The sequence below is a fragment of the Adiantum capillus-veneris genome, chromosome 6 (genome assembly GCF_014529385.1).
Source record: "Adiantum capillus-veneris isolate H3 chromosome 6, ASM1452938v2, whole genome shotgun sequence".
NCBI classification, from domain to species: Eukaryota; Viridiplantae; Streptophyta; class Polypodiopsida; order Polypodiales; family Pteridaceae; genus Adiantum; species Adiantum capillus-veneris.
Window position 1 is genome coordinate 95,639,319 of NC_140936.1, and position 17,500 is coordinate 95,656,818.

General features: G+C 45.0%; 1 protein-coding gene across 2 annotated transcripts in view; it reads left to right on the plus strand.

Annotated features, from left to right (window-relative positions):
- LOC147455931 (SH3 domain-containing protein 2-like) overlaps positions 1 to 16,408 on the plus strand; it is a 55,371-nt gene extending 38,963 nt beyond the window's left edge. Inside the window, exons 7-11 of one of the 2 annotated variants that reach the window (XM_086514559.1) lie at positions 10,705 to 10,767; positions 10,843 to 11,001; positions 11,169 to 11,243; positions 11,353 to 11,404; positions 16,008 to 16,408. In XM_086514559.1, the coding sequence (XP_086370685.1) occupies positions 10,705 to 10,767; positions 10,843 to 11,001; positions 11,169 to 11,243; positions 11,353 to 11,367 (312 nt within the window). In that variant the 3' untranslated portion in view covers positions 11,368 to 11,404; positions 16,008 to 16,408. The remainder of the gene's footprint in view (positions 1 to 10,704; positions 10,768 to 10,842; positions 11,002 to 11,168; positions 11,244 to 11,352; positions 11,405 to 16,007) is intronic. The other variant, XM_086514558.1, reaches the window with a different exon arrangement.
- Positions 16,409 to 17,500: the final 1,092 nt, after the last annotated feature.

Consider the following 17,500-nt stretch of genomic DNA (forward strand, 5'->3'; position numbering starts at 1 on the left):
ATGATTGAATTTAGAGTATAGGTTTTACATGACGATTCCATATGGTTGAGAGCGGCTATCTTTGATATCATAGAGGAGCAGACAATGGTTGAGGCCAATTACTTTATGGATATTAGACAATTTGCAGATGTGTTTGAGAGGGAGAAACCTTGGTAAGGCTTGGTGGTCAGAAAGATGTGCATCTTGGTACCTTCCCTTGGCCTATGAGGTGGACAATGAGTGGGCTCCCCTTGTCTCTCTTACAATTTGGTTGTGCCAAATATTTGCTTCCTTTTTTGGAGTACATCGTTAGGAAATGCTAGAATGAATGCGGATGATTCTAGAGGCACGACCTAGGGGTTTCACAGTCCCTTGGCTTTTGTGAGCTGCTATACAGGAGGTTTATACAGCGGATGCTTTATCTGTTAAATAAACAACAATGGATTCAATGGTTTTTGCTACATCGCCTGAGGCGAACAGAGCTTTGGGCAGATTTGTGTTGGATTGATCACTACTCAGATAGCTACACTTCACTATGTGGTTAAAGTATCTTTACCCCCAAATGTTTTCCTGTAGTTTGTTATGGGGTTTTTCCCCATGTTCTCATTGTACCTTCATCAACGTTTCTCCCATATTTTTTGTATATGGACCGATGGTCGATTTTATGTAATGCAAAGGGTCAAAGCCCCACTTTGAGAGAGAGAGAGAGAGAGAGAGAGAGAGAGAGAAGGAACAACGAAGTTCCGTCCGTGGATGCACTGGCCCCAAAGGTTGGCCCTCTCAGTATTTCTTTATTACTACTTTTCCAATGTACAACTCCCGAGGGTCCAACTCTTTTCGAGACTCTGCGTAGAGATGCCTTCTGAGGAGTGGCCCTAGGGCACTTATAAACGTACAAGGGATGCCCAAAAGCAAAGCCCCAAAAGCACTTGATCCAAAAGCTCTTGCACCCAAAAGCATCTGTGGCCAAAAGCATGAGAAAAAGCGCAAAATGCGGAAATCCGTATAGCTTGCCACGTCAGCATGACAACGCAATTTACGGAAATCATCCTCAAGTTCAAGCTTTGGACTTTTAAGTTTTAGGCCCCTCGGTCGGTGCTCCATAAGTTAGTAGGGGTTAGGATTTCAATCCCTTACACCTTAGGCCCCTTGGCTCATCCGCTGGGTTCAATTTTCCTTGTCCTTTTTGCTAGTTTCTTTCCAGTTTGGCATGCCACGTCATCTCTTTGTGACACTTTCCATTTACCTTTGGACAACTAGGTCGGACTTTTTTGCACCGGAGTGTGAATATTAACTCGGGTGCGGTTTTCAACACTCAGGACTATTTAGCATACATGCAACCATCTTCAGCAACTTCTTATACTTTGATACTCAGCTCTTTCAGTCTCTTCAGATTTTCTTGGGAGATATTTTACATTATTGTAATCAATACAAACTTAGCTATACCATAAAAGTGAGTGAGTCTAAAAAGACATTTGGAAAAGATGTGAAAAATGTTGATAGGTTACCAATACTTATTAATGCCCGCACAATGGAACGCTAGGGAGCAGTGTTGTGTTTGGTTGATACTATGCATGATGGATATGATGGTTATTGGATGACTATCATAAGTCTATTGCTTGTGCTTTCCTTCAAAGGTGAATCTGGGTTAGCACTTCGCTAAAATCAGACATTTCAAATAGTCCATTCATTAAGCTATTCATTGTCTGTAACAGACTTGGACACTCCAAGTCAAGAATCAATCACAACAACACCTAATAACCACTTGAAAACAATTCACAGATCACAATAGATTTGCACTGGCCTAGCGGAGTTCCGTGCCTAGAGATATTGGCCCCAAAGACTGGTGCCCCTTTCGGTATTTCTTTATGTATTAATTAATGATCAAAGTGCAAGAGAGCGGTTAGGGTTTCACTCTCAGACTCTGCGTCCAGATGCTCTACTGAGTGAGCCCAAACGCTAATTTAAAGTTTACAAGGGATGCCCAAAAGCAAAGCCCAAAAGCTTCAGATCCAAAAGCATAAAATAATGGCCAAAAGCTCTTCTCTCTCAAGCTCTCTTTTATTTTAAAAAATAAAGCATTCTCTTCCTCTCTCTTGCGTAGCGTAAAAATGAAGAACTGCCGCAAAAGCAATTGGGAAAAGCTACTGCAATCTCAGCCCTGTTGTACGATGCCACGTTAGCATGCCAGCGCTTTATTCGGGAATATCAGGTGCTGCTAGGGTTAGGGTTAGGGTTTAGGACAGTTTTTAGGGTTAGGGTTTTTGGCAGATTTTAGGGTTTGCAGGTTTTAGGGTTAGGGTTTGCAGAATTAGGGTTTTCAGCAGCAGTCAAGACTAGGGTTTCCCACATGCTCTCAGACAGACACGTCATCACTTTGTGACATACCTCCCTCTTGAAAGCATTGTAATCACCCTCGATTACGCCTTCAAAACAGTCAGAAGCCATAAACCGTCTTAGCAGACACTTAGTACCTACGTACTAGGAACACACATCTAGCACATGTACCAATCGACAGTCACATCACACGACATCACTGGACATCACAGGGCATCACATGACATTCAATCATTCATTGGGATCTTAGACCATGATTTATCGGCAATGTAGCTAGCAATCGCATCTAGATCCAGTCGGGACCTCATCGATGTCCAATTGACTAACCCCTATTGTAACCATGTCTATTCGAGATCAATCAGACCAAAATGCTACAGTCATTTCGTGTATCAGTTCCTGCACTTAACAGAAGTCAAGAACAAATCAGTATCATAATCAGGAATTCCATTTCATAAAGTCATACAACAGAATACTGTCAACTTTCAGTATCCCTGAAGCTCAAAGAGACATCAGTGACTCTAGTATCCAAATCAAGGTATCTGTTGACAAAGGAGCGGAGTGACTCCCTCGTGTATCCCACTGCACCAGATCTCCGGCCAAGCTGAAATCTGGGTTCCATTTGGAGTAGACTATGCTAAACCAAAAGCATTGAGGTAAAGTTTCACAATCTGAGGAGTATCTGCTAGGTCCTCCTCCTCCATCCACTTCGCATCCAATGCAGGATAGTTCTTGAACTTAACCAAGAACCGCCTTCGGACTTTACCTTTATTCTTCGTATCCTTATGTGCCTAAATCTGTTCAGGAATAGGGATCTCCTCGTTTTCTTCTACTTCGGGTTGCTCATCAGGTTCCCCATCATCAAGCACATCACCTTTAAAAGGTTTCAAGAGACTCACATGAAATGCATTATGAATCCTCCAAGTATCTTGAAACCGGCCCGTAGGGCAGTAGACGTTGGCTTTCACCTGAAATTCTTTACTTTAGACACACACACACACAGAGCACTTTGCAAAGGAACCCTGCGATGGGAATTAACACTTGAATACACACACGGCTCGGAAGCTAGAATGCCCCGAGCAGACGTCGACAACCTGTAGGCCCCAAAATTGGCGCCCCTTTCGGTATTTCTATATTCTTTAACAGAGGGAATAAAACCTGTGATCTCCTACAAGCTGCCCCGCACAATCTAGGCTAAGGAACACCATGTTCTCGCTCGATTTTGGCAGCATAACTGGACTAGGACGCTTCACAGTCAGTATCCCCACGCAATAGGTGACTTTCCTGACGCATACAGACACTTTGCAAAACCTGGCGAGAATCTGCAGCACGCTGAATTCTCTGTTTTCTGCTCCGAAAATGCGCCAGTTCACCTGTACAGCGGTCCCCTTGCGTCCCCGAACCTCTTGGGGGTATTAGGGTCCGTTTAGGGCCGAAACCCTAAACCTGCAAAAATACACAGCAGGCTGTAATTCCCTGTTTTGGGCTCCGTTTCGCGTGCCGGTCGCATTTGTAGCAAGACCTCGAGCTCCCGCACTTGTAGGGCTACTTGCCCTTTGAATCGGATGAGATTTCTAGCGTGAAACCTCTCCAAATTCACCTGTACCTGCGGGGGATTAGCCGCTAGCTAATCCAGTACCTGTGCAAGAGGCTCTTGCCTCGGCAATCGTGCATGAACCCACATAACTGTACATTGGTCAAATGAAAAGCCCACTAGTGGGGCATAACATACTGCTCGTAGGGGAGAGAGAGGGTAGTGCGTAGCGTGCAGGGCATCACTCTTGGCACCGCACTGTACATAAGAGGGAAAGGAATCACTCCATAGCTCTTAACTTGTGACAAATTGCAAATGAAGGCCTCTCCAAGCTTAAAAATCAGCGCCCATTTTTCTGCATGAGGAAAGTCCATGAGAAAATGACACTTGGTGCATTTACAAGCATTTTCCCGTTTCGGGTTCGCCGCTTAAAAATATCTCAACCAACGCGTCAGTTGACTTCGCGGTATAGTCGTAAAATGTTCCCCTAGTCATACCGGAGGTAATGACGCGAACACATTTCTCAGCCTAAATAGCAGTTCCTTAAATTTTAGGAGATGCTTTCGTTGGGTTCCTTGTGGTCATCTGACCATCTATCCTCATTGGGACATCATCCAAAAGTGCAATGTGGCCCAACTGTCGGATACTTTCTGTTGGTAGTCACACCTTGACTTTAGGCCTTTATTGAGTTCACTTCCTAGTATCCACCAACTTGCTAAGTGCGACGGGGGGACCTATATGATCTTGCTCTGAGCCTAGACATCCTCTTACCATACGAATTCCAGTGTCGACCACTACCCATCTACGGGTGAAACTACCGTTCACATTGACCATGCAATGTCCGACCGTTTGCTACTTCAAGAAGAGGGTCTCAAAAATAAAACAAAACCCCATGGAAAGAAACCAACAACTAAAGTTAGCAGTTGCCACGTCCTCGTGACATAGTTAACAGTTGCCACGTCCCCGTGACATATTTGGCAGTTTCAATCGGAAGGAGACATCATTTATCTTTTTAGTGGTTTGAAAAGGTGCGTAGTATCGCATACTAAGCTTTGGAAAAAGCCTCTCCTTTCCTTTTTCTTTCTCAGGCGTGCCTTCTCAAAACGTAAGAGCACCCACTCATCCTTCTTCAATTTCAAGTCGCGACGATGGGGATCCACTGCCTTTTCCTGTCGTTCTTGAGACTTCTGCAAAGTCTCACGAACCTTGGCAAAAGCCGTATCTAAGTCTCGCGTATATTCATCCGCTTCAAAAATCTTATCTTTCGTGCTTAAGAAGGGTGGAACCTTTGCAGCACCTTCAGCAATCTCAAATGACGCCTTCCCTGTCGAAGAGTGTATCGTGTTATTGTAGGCAAATTCCACCAAAGGTAGGTACTTTTCCCATTGAGTCTTCTGATTCGAGATATAAGACTTCAATAAATCTAGAACCACTGAATTTGAAATCTCAGATTGCCCATCAGTCTCCGTGTGGAACGATGACGAGAACTGCAACTGCGTGCCAATGTTCTCCTAAATTGCCTTCCAAAACAAACTCGTAAAATTGGGGTCTCTGTCGGAGACAATCGTCTCAGGCATGCCATGTAATCTGAAGATTTGGGTCACAAACAGTCTCTCTAAGTGATCCGGCTTGATTGTTTCTTCACTGGAATGAAATGAGCCTGTTTGCTAAATCTGCCAATAACAATCCAGATACCATCGTGACCACTCTGTGTTCTCGGGAGATCAAAAATGAAATCCATTGCAATACTTTATCATGGGTGGGTTGGTATGGGTAAAGGTTGTAATAATCCCTGTGCCTTATGCCTGTCAAACTTGACCTTCTGGCATACTAAGCAACTGCGCACAAACTCTTCGACATCCCTTTTGAGTCTCGGCCAAAAGAAGTATCTCTCAACACCTTTCATGGTGGTAGCAATGCCGTGGTGATCCGTAAAAGGTGGACAGTGGCATTCAGTCATAACCTTTTCCCTCAACGGCTGTGTAACGCACAACATGGTTTTTCTCATCAAGTAGCCTTCCGGAATGGAGTATCCTGCTACTGTCTCCCCATCCCGTATCCGTGTGAAAACGTCTGCAAAATCTGTATCTGTGGCATACTCATCGACCATATCCTCGAAGCTCCTATGATGTATCGCGGAAATAGCTAGAACCAACGGCTTTCGAGACAAAGCATTTGCCACCACATTCTTCTGTCCCTGCACATGGACAATCTGGAAGTGAAACTGTGACAAGATGTTCGCCCACCACATCTGCTTTTCCGAAAGCTGCTTCTGTGACAAGAGGTAGCGCAAACTCTGATGGTCTGTAAAGACAGTAAAATCCGCTCCGAGTAGGTAATGCCGCCACTGAGTAAGAGCATGGATAACCGCCAAAAGCTCTTTCTCATAAATCTGTGCTGTCATCTCCGGCCTTGAGAACAATCAGCTCTCCTAAGCAATGACATGGCCTTCTTGCATCAAGACCGTACCCAGACTACGACCACAAGCATCACAATATACTTCAAATGACTTCTGCAAGTCCGGCAAAGTCAAAGCTGGTCCCGTAGTTAATTTCTCTTTCAATGTCTGAAAGGCAGTCACCTCTGTGGGTCCCCACGAGAAAGGGACTCCTTTCTGAGTCAAGATATACAAAGGGGAAGCAACCTCTGCAAACTTTCGAATGAACCGCCTGTAGTACGAACATAGTCCCAAGAAGCTTCTAACGTCATGGACATTCTTCAAATCGGGCCAATCACGGATAGTCTCTATCTTGGCCGGATCCATTTGCACTCCTGCTGCTGAGACAATGTGTCCCAAAAAATGTATCTCTGGTTGAAAAAATTTACTTTTCTTTGGATTAATCACTAACTTGTGATCTCGTAATACCTGAAAGAGCTTGAAGCAGATGATCTCTGTGTTCTTCCTCATTCTTGGAGAAAACAATGTTGTCATCAAAGAAAGTGCCAACAAATAGCTTGTACTCTCGAAAAATCCTGTCCATCATCCGGTTAAATGTCACAGGAGCATTGGTTAAGCCAAAAGGCATCATCAAAAACTCAAATAACCCAAAAGTCGTCCGAAAAGCTGTCTTGTAGACGTCTCTCGACGCGATCCCGATCTGATGATATCCTCTTCAAATCAATCCTGCTGAAGCACGCGGATCCTTGTAATCTGTCGAGTATATCATTGATCCTAGGAATCGGAAATTTGTTCTTGATGGTGATTTTGTTGAGAGCTCTATAATTGATGCGCATTCTCCAAGATCTGTCTTTCTTCAAAACCAACAACACCGGAGAGCAATACGGTGAAGTACTAGGTTGGACAAGACCCTTTTCCAAGAGGTCTTTCACTTGGTTCATAATCTCTTCGTTCTATGCTCGGCTCACACGGTAAGGTGGCCGGTTCGGTGGTGTGCTTCCAGGTATCAGATCAATAGTATAATCTTCAGGCCCTCCTCCATCAAAGAAGATGAGGGCCTCTTGATCTTTCACTTTGCCCCAAGCTCGGCAAAGTTTTGTACTCTCGTCCATGGTGTTGGGATCGGTACCCACTCAATCTGGAACAAGTCCTGTTTTCATCTTGCCTTTTCTTCCACGTTCCTCAGCTGCTCTCGAACTCTCAGGCCTGTCGTCGTCCTTATCACTCTGTTCTTTCTGTGCCTTTTTAGGGCACTTCGCGGAGATATGTCCATGTTCCCCGCATCCAAAGCACTTCCCCTCCTTGATGAAGCGAGCTCGCTCCCGAGGAGTAAGCTTGGGTCGTGCATCCTTTTTCTCTGGGTTGCTCTTTCTCTTTCTACTTTCATTCCCAGAAGCTGTTCGGCTCGTTGTGTCATTGCCTCATCGGTGGGGTAGGTCAGACTGCCAGAGTGAATGGCAAAGCCCCGCTTCGCATGACTCATCAACTCCTGAATAGAAGCTGACTTCTGTTCCAAGCAGTGATCTCGGATCTCTGTAGGTAGACCCAAGGTGAACCGCTCAATCTGTTCTCTGAACGAGATCTTCTTGAATGAAGAGGCGGGTAGAAAAGAGCTCCAAAATCTCTCACAGTAAGCATTTATTGTATCTCTCTTGGTCATCCGAAGATGGTTCCAAGCAGCTCGTATATTGCGTTCATTCTCTTGTGTTAACCAAGAAGAAATAAAAAGCTTCTTAAATTTCAGCCATTTAACTGGTGCAGTCTTGTTTAAAAGAAGCGTGGACCACCAAGTTCGAGCATTCCCCTTAAAGTAAGAGACAGCTCTCCGAATCTTGGAGTGCTCTGAGTAGCGTCCTCCCGCGAAAGCCATGTCAAACTGCTGTATAAAAGACAAAGCCTTCGAAGCATCTGAGTATCTTGAAAAAGTGTCAAATTTGATCGACTGTCCACCTTCCTTAAACTCTCGGACTTTCTTGCTTTTATCTTCTAGAAAGTCATACTGGTTGGCTTTATAAAAATTCTTCTTGTTCGCATAAAATTTTCCGTCATTGGCGTCTGAACTATCTGTAGACGAGTCCTCTGCAGAACTGTCAGTCACTGGGCGAGGTTTTAGACTTCTTTGCCTTTTTCTTGCCCTTTCCGAAGCATTGTTTCTTGCTTTGCTTTTTGCCTTTTCTGTCTTCTTCGCTCGAATGTGAAGATCTAGAAGAACTGTTAGAAGAAGAAGAACTGGGTACTCCTTCAAAGTGAACACGCTTCTTCTGTTTCTTTGCTTTGTCAAATGTCGACTGACGACCCAAATAACTCGGGAAGTCAGTGCCTTTCTTCTGCTTTTTGGCTTTCTTTTGCGCGTCAAAAAGCTGAGCAATCCGTGCATCAACCACCTCTTCTAATTCCTTCTTTGAATATTGTTTGTGATTAGAAGGTTTCTTGAGAGCGGGTTTCAGAGGTGGTGTTGTGGTTTCTGCCACTGCGCATGCACTTCCTGAAAAGAAGTCTCGCTCATATATTTTGCCAACTTCGGGTCCTTCGCAAAACTGAGCATCATCTTTGTTGCATCCCCGATCAATTGACGACGCTTCATCTCTCTTTGCTCTGCTTGAGTAGGCCGAGGCGGGCCATACTCTCTGCCGGAATCTTCGTTGTGATCCCTGTCCGCATCTCCGGATGCAGAGGGAGTCGACTGATCCTTGCTTGAAGCCATAGGTGCTGCGGAAAAAAAAAATTGGGGATCGGATTTTTCGTAGAAGAGAAATCGGCCGTGCTCTGATACCATTGTAATAGACTTGGCACTCCAAGTCAAGAATCAATCACAACAGCACCAAATAACCACTTCAAAACAATTCATAGATGACAATAGATTTGCACTGGCCTGGCGGAGTTCCGTGCCTAGAGATATTGGCCCCAAAGACTGGCGCCCCTCTCGGTATTTCTTTATGTATTAATTACTGATCAAAGTACAAGAGAGCGGTTAGGGTTTCACTCTCAGACTTTGCGTCCAGATGCTCTGCTGAGTGAGCCCAAACCGCTAATTTAAAGTTTACAAGGGATGCCCAAAAGCAGAGCCCAAAAGCTTCAGATCCAAAAGCATAAAATAATGGCCAAAAGCTCTTCTCTCTCAAGCTCTCTTTTATTTTTAACTTCCTCTCTCTTGCGTAGAGTAAAAATGAAGAACTGCCGCAAAAGCATCTGGGAAAAGCTGCAGCAATCTCAGTCCCGCCGTACGATGCCACATCAGCATGCCAGCGCTTTATTCGGGAATATCAGCTGCTGCTAGGGTTAGGGTTAGGGTTTAGGACAGTTTTTAGGGTTAGGGTTAGGGACAGTTTTTAGGGTTAGGGTTAGGGTTAGGGTTAGGATTTTTGGCAGATTTTAGGGTTTGCAGAATTAGGGTTTCCAGCAGCAGTCAGGGCTAGGGTTTCCGGCATGCTCTCGGGCAGACACGTCATCACTTTGTGCATTGTCTTTTGCCATCCTCTCATTTTTGCATTGTTGTAATTCACTGGCTGATTTGGACCACCCACCATTCATTTGCTCAGGTCTTTCAGCTTGCTGAGACAAATGTTTGCATAAGTTTTATGTGGTGAGGAATGCGTATGTGGATTTACATTGAGCATTTCATGCTTTATAATGCAAGGCACAAGACAATCTTATAGCAAACGCTTGGAATTCTCCGGGATCACTTGTACTCTGTAACTGTGGTCCCTTGAGAAAGTGTATTTTTGTGTTTTGAGGCACCCATGTCCTGGATAGATTTTTGGGTCCTTGAGATTCTGCCTTGGCGGCTTGCCCAGATGACATTTCCAAGTTCAGCTTGTGTAGGTTTTATGTGGCAAGCCATCTGTCTGTGGATTTGCAGAGATCAGTTCATGCTTTTAATGCAAGTTGCAAGACACTATGGTCTTTTGGGAAAGCGCCTCTAACCGGGGCAGATTTCTGGGTCCTTGAGACCTGCCGTAGCGGGGCTTGCCCCGATGAAATCGACAAGACAATCTCATCGCAAGTGGCTGGAATCCTCACAACCGCTTGTACACTGTAACTACGGTCCCGTGGGAAAGCATATTTTTGTGTTTTGAGGCATCACGACTGGGGCAGATTTATGGGTCCTTGAGATTCTGTAGGTTCTATGAAATTGCAGTTAGTCTTGAGGATCTAGAAAACAGAAGGGTCCCCTGGGAAAGCATATTTTCATGTTTTGAGGCATCACGACTGGGGCAGATTTATGGGTCCTTGAGATTCTGCAGGTTCTATGAAATTGCAGTTAGTCTTGAGGATCTAGAAAACAGAAGGGTGCCTGGCGCTTCAACGTGCTCTATTGCTCTATCTTTCACTGCTTTTGATATGATAAAATGGTGCTTGCATGCTATGAGAACTCACATTTCTGTTTTTAGCAATACCAGTAGTTTGTACAATGTAGTTTGGCATTGCTTTCTGCTAACACGAAGTAACTCCATTTCAGGTTGAAGCTGAACGGTTATATCATAAACGGACTGCAGAAATCCTTGATCATTTACATGCTCAGGTAATACTAAGGTTTCCGAATCCCTTTGGTAGTCTTTTGTTATCGATTTAGATTAATTTCTTGACATACAATCAGATGGTTGCTGAGCGACAACGTAGCGAGGTAAATCCACCGCTTTCTGCATTATCAGACATGTATACACCACCACCAGCCTACGATGACGTTAAATCCAATGGATCTCATCATAACTCTGGAGCAAGTGCAATTGAAAGAGCCATGTACTATTTGGCAGAGGTATGGCAGTTTGGACTCAGAAATGGATGTGCTCTCTTTTGAATTGTCGGTGATGTCTGGATTTTTAAATGGAGAGATGGTGTGGATGAATCTGCTTGAACATTACTTTTTTAGAAGTGCATTTGGAACTTGGGGAGCATTTCAAGCTTTTCATTGTATTTGTCTAGGTTGTTCATCCATTTGAGGCAGAGACCCCAGGAGAGCTTTCTTTGGCGGCGGGTGATTATGTGGTAGTTCGACAGGTGAGGTGTCTCAATGAAAAATTTCTTAATTGTGCAATTAGTTAATGGGGTTTCCTTCTAGAGAAACTCTTCAGTTGTATTGTGGCTGCTAAAGTGTAAAATATTGCAGGAGTTGGGAGAATAGAGGTATTCTTAGATCCACAACTAAGAAAATATCAAAAGTAAGCTTTCTGAGTGCAGAAGTTCGGAAGTTGTATCTAAGACATTTTGCAGAGCCAGCTTTAAAGGATTATACCAAACATCATCTAAATGTTCAGTTATCGACAGCATTTTGTGTTTGCATGCCTTGTTCATGTTTCCAGGTCTTTTTCCCTTCAATGATAAATGAATCATTTATCCTCTAAAGATGGTTACCAAGGAAGAGAGTTCCAGCCTTCTGCTCCACCTTCGCAGTGCACAGTCCAACTATAAAAGGCTCTTCCCAGTTGTATGTAGTGTCAAAGGGGAGACATCCTATCCTACCTCGGGGTGCTCGGCTGTGTGGGTGTCATTAAAGGTACAAATCACCACAAAGCGGACTCCATTGCTTCTGTCCTTGCGGACCCAAGCTCCTAGAGACTTAAATTTTTTGCCATTGGGTGCACCCTCCTTGCCGTCCTTCAGACATCCTCCCCCCCCCCCCCCCCCCCCGAAGCCCCCCTTTCTTCCTGTGGCACCTCAGTGATCAATGATGGGATGGAGTTGTCCATCCACACATCTATTGTTTTTGTGAAGCTAGATAAGTGTGTGCATCTGTGTACTCCAGTCTCCTGAGACCTGACTACAAGTGAATGTAGGTGCTGACCTTCTGATCCACTGTGGTGTGGTGTTATACACCATCACCTTGGTTTTACCAAGGCTTACAAACAATCCACTATCCTCTGGGAAGCTATGTAATGCATCCAAATGTCGTTGCATAAAATCTGGTGAGTCAGATATCAACACAATATCACCGGCATATAGCAACAATGGAATCCATGTCCCTGCCAACTGGGCACCTTTGTCACCCTCTCTTTCGATGTAATCAGAAACCTCATCTACATACATACCAAATAGAGTAGGGGACAATGGACCACCTTGTTCCACTCCAATAGTGGAGTGCACTAAATCAGATATCCCCTTTGGAGTGCGTGCATGTCCCACCACTGATTTTTATAGAGACACGATCCCCCAAATCAACTCATTGGGCACTCCCATCTCCTTTAGTCTGTGCATCAATCTGGCTCTAGGCAATATGTCAAGTGCTTTTCGGAAATCCACAAAGCTAGAATAAATCCGTCTCCCATGTGCCCTACCCTCCTCGATGATGGCTCTGAGTGTTAGAATATGGTCAAGAGTGGAGAAGCCTCTCTTGAAACCGGCCTGACCCGCTGCCGTACGCCCTCGCTCTTTGCCCATCTGCTCAAGTGCTATTGAAGAATAGATGCATACAACCGTGCCGATGTGTGTCCAATCATAATAGTACGGTAGTTTCTAGGCTCCGTAGGATCACCTGCCTTGAAGATAGACACAACAGTAGAGAGTCTCCAAGTTTCAAGTAGACCCTCACACATGACACAATTGAACAGAACTACAAGAACCTCTGCGAGCATTATCTCTAGCATGTATAAAGTGCTCCGCTACGAGACCATCATGATCATATGCCCTCTTGGTCCTTGTCAATGGCCGTCTCGGCTGTGCCATGACATAGTCCACTGTGCTGACCGCATGCCTATGTGGAAGCAAGTAAACCCAGCTGCTGAGGGGAAATTGCTGTAGGCCATTAAGTATGGCCAATCCATGTGAGGCCCCCATTTCCATCAAATATCTCCCGTACTCAGTGTACTTCTCATCTTGTGAGCGTTTGTCAAGCCCCATATCACTGGTATCTAGCTCCCTCAGTATCTCATTTGAGGTATCATAAAAACTTGTCTGATGATTTCTCGTGCGGGCATGAAAGTCCCCCAAGAGAATGGTGTCACCATCTTTGGAAAACTCCCATATGTCCTTGTCTAATGCAGAGAAAGGGGATTGTCCTCTAGGTGCGGCATACACTGATGCTGTGGGGGCAAAGTAACATATAGCAATGTACAAGAATTTGCCTCTCTGAGCTCTCAATCTCACCCACATGTATCTGGCCTGATTATCTCTTCGACAATATGCAGAAGCGGCTGTAACTCCTCTCTGAATAGGACTTCTACTCCCCCTGACCCTGGGCCCTTGTGCTCTGATCTCGTCTCTCCTTGACAAGCTGTCTGTCACCTATACCCAGTCACATGTGGCGTAAGCTGCCCCATGCCCGCTCTCCAAGCTCTCGTATGCATCAGCTGTAACTCCTCTCTGAATAGGACTTCTACTCCCCTTGACCTTGGGCCCTTGTTCTCTGATCTCGTCTCTGCTCGACAAGCTGTCTGCCACCTATACCCAGTCACATGTGGTGTAAGCTGCCCCATGCCCGCTCTCCAAGCTCTCGTATGCGTCGGCTGTAACTCCTCTCTGAATAGGACTTCTACTCCCCCTAACCTGGGCCCTTGTGCTGATCTCGTCTTTGCTCGACAACCTGTCTGCCACCCATACCCAGTCATATGTGGTGTAAGCCGCCCCATGCCCGCTCTCCAAGCTCTCGTATGCGTCGGCTCATTAACCCCCATCATAGTCATGAGTTCTTTAAACTTTTACCTCTTCATCCACATTATCTTTGTCTTTGAGGCCACAAATTCTCACATGTTGTAAGCCACACACCCGTCTCCTTTGCTCCTCTTATAGTGTCAAGTTAATGATGATGAGTGTGGGGGTTGTTTCCTTGCCTTTTCCTTTCTTGGCAACCTCGATCCATTTCTCTGTCTCGTCCACTTTCTGTTGAGTCTTTGTAATAACATCCACCCAAAAAGTCGTCATTTCTTTGTGTTGCTCCTCCCCCTCTTTGATGGCCATAGTTACTCTTTAATCGTGTTGAGTTCTTCAGGGTTGAAGTTCTCCCTCTTCGAGTGGGTTTCGTGATGGCACCTTTGCAAGCTCCAAAAGCATATGCTGAAAATCAGCCAGCGTAAGTTTAGGGAATCCATACAGCTGCCGCGTCTGGAGCGTAAATCGTGGAAATCCGTACAGGCTGCCATGTTAGCATGTCAATGCAATTTGCGGAGCGTCCGTATTGTTGCTACATCATCAGCGTAAATCGTGGAAATCCGTACAGGCTGCCACGCCAGCATGTCATCGCAATTTGCGGCGCGTTCGTAATGTTGCCACGTCATCAGTTGCTACGCAAATATCTTTGTATGTGTGTTGGTCCTCTGCTTCTTCGCTTAGGGTTTAGGCTTCTCGGTCTGGATCTGTAGGTTGGCTCCATTCTTCAATGGCTTGACACGTCAGCAATTTGTGACAGTATCTAGTTTTTACAGTTTTCAGTTTATGCCTCGGGCCTTCTATGCTATGTGAAAAGTGATGTACTTGCCCTCAGGATCGGCACAATTTGGGCATTCTGGGGAATCTTTCCAACAATAGAATCAACTTCTTTTCAGAGAGAGAGAGAGAGAGAGAGAGAGAGAGTTTGAATTATCGTCCACGGAGGTCACATATGACCTCTGGGACCAAAAAACAAAACATTACAATGCTGCTTTTAAGTTGAGGGTCCATTGGATAGGAAGAAAGAAAATAACAAAAGCTAAAACTGAGGGGTCAGATGTGGGGAGGCCGGTTTGGGAGTTCGAAACTCTTGGACGGCTTTACCGTCTTGATAGACTGCCCGTTTGCCTTGTTTGCACACTTCGTGCATCTTCTTGAGTCTTCAGTTGATTGCTAGTTAATTCTTCGACGATCCAAAGAGTTTGTCCCTTGAGAAGGCGCGATTGGCGTAGCAACTTAATCCGCTCATCTTTGTCCTTGAAGGTGAGGATATAGTGCTTAGGTGGCACCTGTCTGTGTGTGTCGTTGATCCAGGAGATGGTTTCGGGCTTTATGTTAACTGGTTGAAGAATATCGTTGAGCTTGGAGATGGCTTCTTCAAGGGTCCTCATCGGTGCACCATGGTGAGGGAAGTCCCCCAATTTTGACCTTGAGGCCAAGGGATTCTTGTAGCCGACGTTCTTGTAAGACCGCGTGTATCTTAGTGTCAATCTCCTTGGTGATGTCGTGTGTGGCCGAGTGGGCTTGCGTGACCTTTGTTTCAACTTGCTTCACCTTGTCGGTGGTGAGATCTACCATATAGTCAAATCGTGCCTCAAGTTTGCTAAGGCGAGCCTTGAGGTCACTTGAGGTCACGATTTTCTTCCATGACTCGGTCCAAGGCCTCTTGGAGTTGTCCGATGCGGTTAGGCTTGCTTGGGGCCGCTACGACGGCGGTGGAACTTGTCTGTGTTCTCGTGGGTGTCTTTGGTAGTGCTGTCATTGCCTTGGTTGCCATTACCTTCACCTTGTTGGTCGAGAAATCCACTGTGTATCCTCAGTTTCTCTGATGAACTTAATGAAAGCTTCTTTGATACATGCATCTTTAATACGAGTTGTTGTCAAGCGAGTCGGCAGGCGGCAGAGCTTGAGCGCGTGGAGCGCAGGTGGAAGAGCTTCAGATGTCGAAGTGCAGATGCCGCTTGACAATGTTGAGAGTGTTACAGAAGCGTGCAGTGGCCGTATATTAGGGGAGAGGGGCGTGGCTATTGGCTAACGCCCCCCACAGGGCAGCCCTCGCCCAGGGGGGCATGTGGCAGAGTAGAGAAACGAGAGAGCTAGGTTTACGTTCGGCGAGAGAGAGAGAGAGAGAGAGAGAGAGAGAGAGAGAGAGAGAGAGAGAGAGATAAATGTTCTTGTTTGTAGGTTTCTTCAACAGGCTGGTCAGAGGGGGAGTGCAAGGCCAGGTGTGGTTGGTTTCCATCATCGCATGTGGAGCGACGCCAACGAGCTCCTGCAAGCAAAGTCGTGGAGGTGGTTGTCTGAATCATTGGGCACTGGTATCTCTCATAAAAGCATCATGTGCCTCGAGAACCTAGTAGTGGGGATGAAAAAACATGACAATGGTAAGTTTTGTGCAAAACCTGACTTTTGAGAGGTGGTGGTGGTGTCATCAAGAGTGGAGATATGAGAAGCCCGGTTGATAGTTTTGTGGCTAGTAATCTTATGAAATTTTGATTTTGTAATGTCGAATTCTGTTGTTACACTTTCAACCCTTCTGTGAGAAAACATAATGAAATGACATTACGACCCTTCGTTCTTCTGCTCCCTTGTTCTCTTTTGAACTCAAAAGTCAATTTGGAACCAATGCCTCACTTACCACAGCTGTTTTTGTACACAATCTATCCGTGTTAGTCGTGCCCTTCTTTTAAGGTTTGCATGCTTTGAAAGCTCAGTCTTTGATCAGCTTTGAAGTAGTCTTACCTTGTTGCTGTTTGCAGTTGTCAACTCTTACTTATTTAATTATTCTAAGAGCCTTGTAATTTGGACTTGACATATTGCAATCATTCCCTTGTGTGCATGCGTGCGGGTGTGCATGCGTCTATATATAGGTATACACAACAGGCTTTGTTTAATGTCTTCTTCAAGCAGGTTGTAGCTTGTGTCGTATAGAAGACGAGTTCAGCTGATAAGTGATACCGGAGACAATTAATTGTGCTATTAGTAATAAACTTTGTTGGTAAACTAAAAGTAAAATGAATTTCTAACCACTAGTGTGTTTCAAGTAAAGTGAATTAACTCCAAGGAGGACATTAGCGGGCAGTTTCTAAAATCAAATTTTGATATTTGCTAGGTGATGTTGCTTTGCACTTAAAGATCCCGCTTATAGCACCTGAGCAAGATTGTTATCATGCCCTCAAGCATCCAATGCACTCGGGGAGGTCACCTATCACATATATGGACCTATCACTTGGGTTAACCAGAAGGTTTCATTGACTGAATAGGAAAAGGGTGTATTACAAGCATCAAGACTAGAAACTCATAGAAAGGATTTTAAAATACCTCCTAAACATACTTGATATAGTAGTTTTATATGGAGTTAATTCATCTCATGTGCAGATATTGATGTCTAACCCTAACTAAAAACACGCGGTTTGGCTAATCTTGCTATTGCCATGTGAACCTACTCCTTTATGTGTTGAAATCGACAAGTTGCAATTGAATGGGGCTCAAAACTCTTGAGTTTTGTGGAGTCCATAGGATCAGTCTGTGCATTCTTAGTGGCACAGGCCTCTTGCGGGCGGCTATCGAACACTTTGCCGTGCCTAACGCTTCCAACAGCAACATTGTGCGCGTTCTACTGAACCACTTTGCTGCACTTAACAATTCCAACCTCAATCGTACAACTACCTCCAACA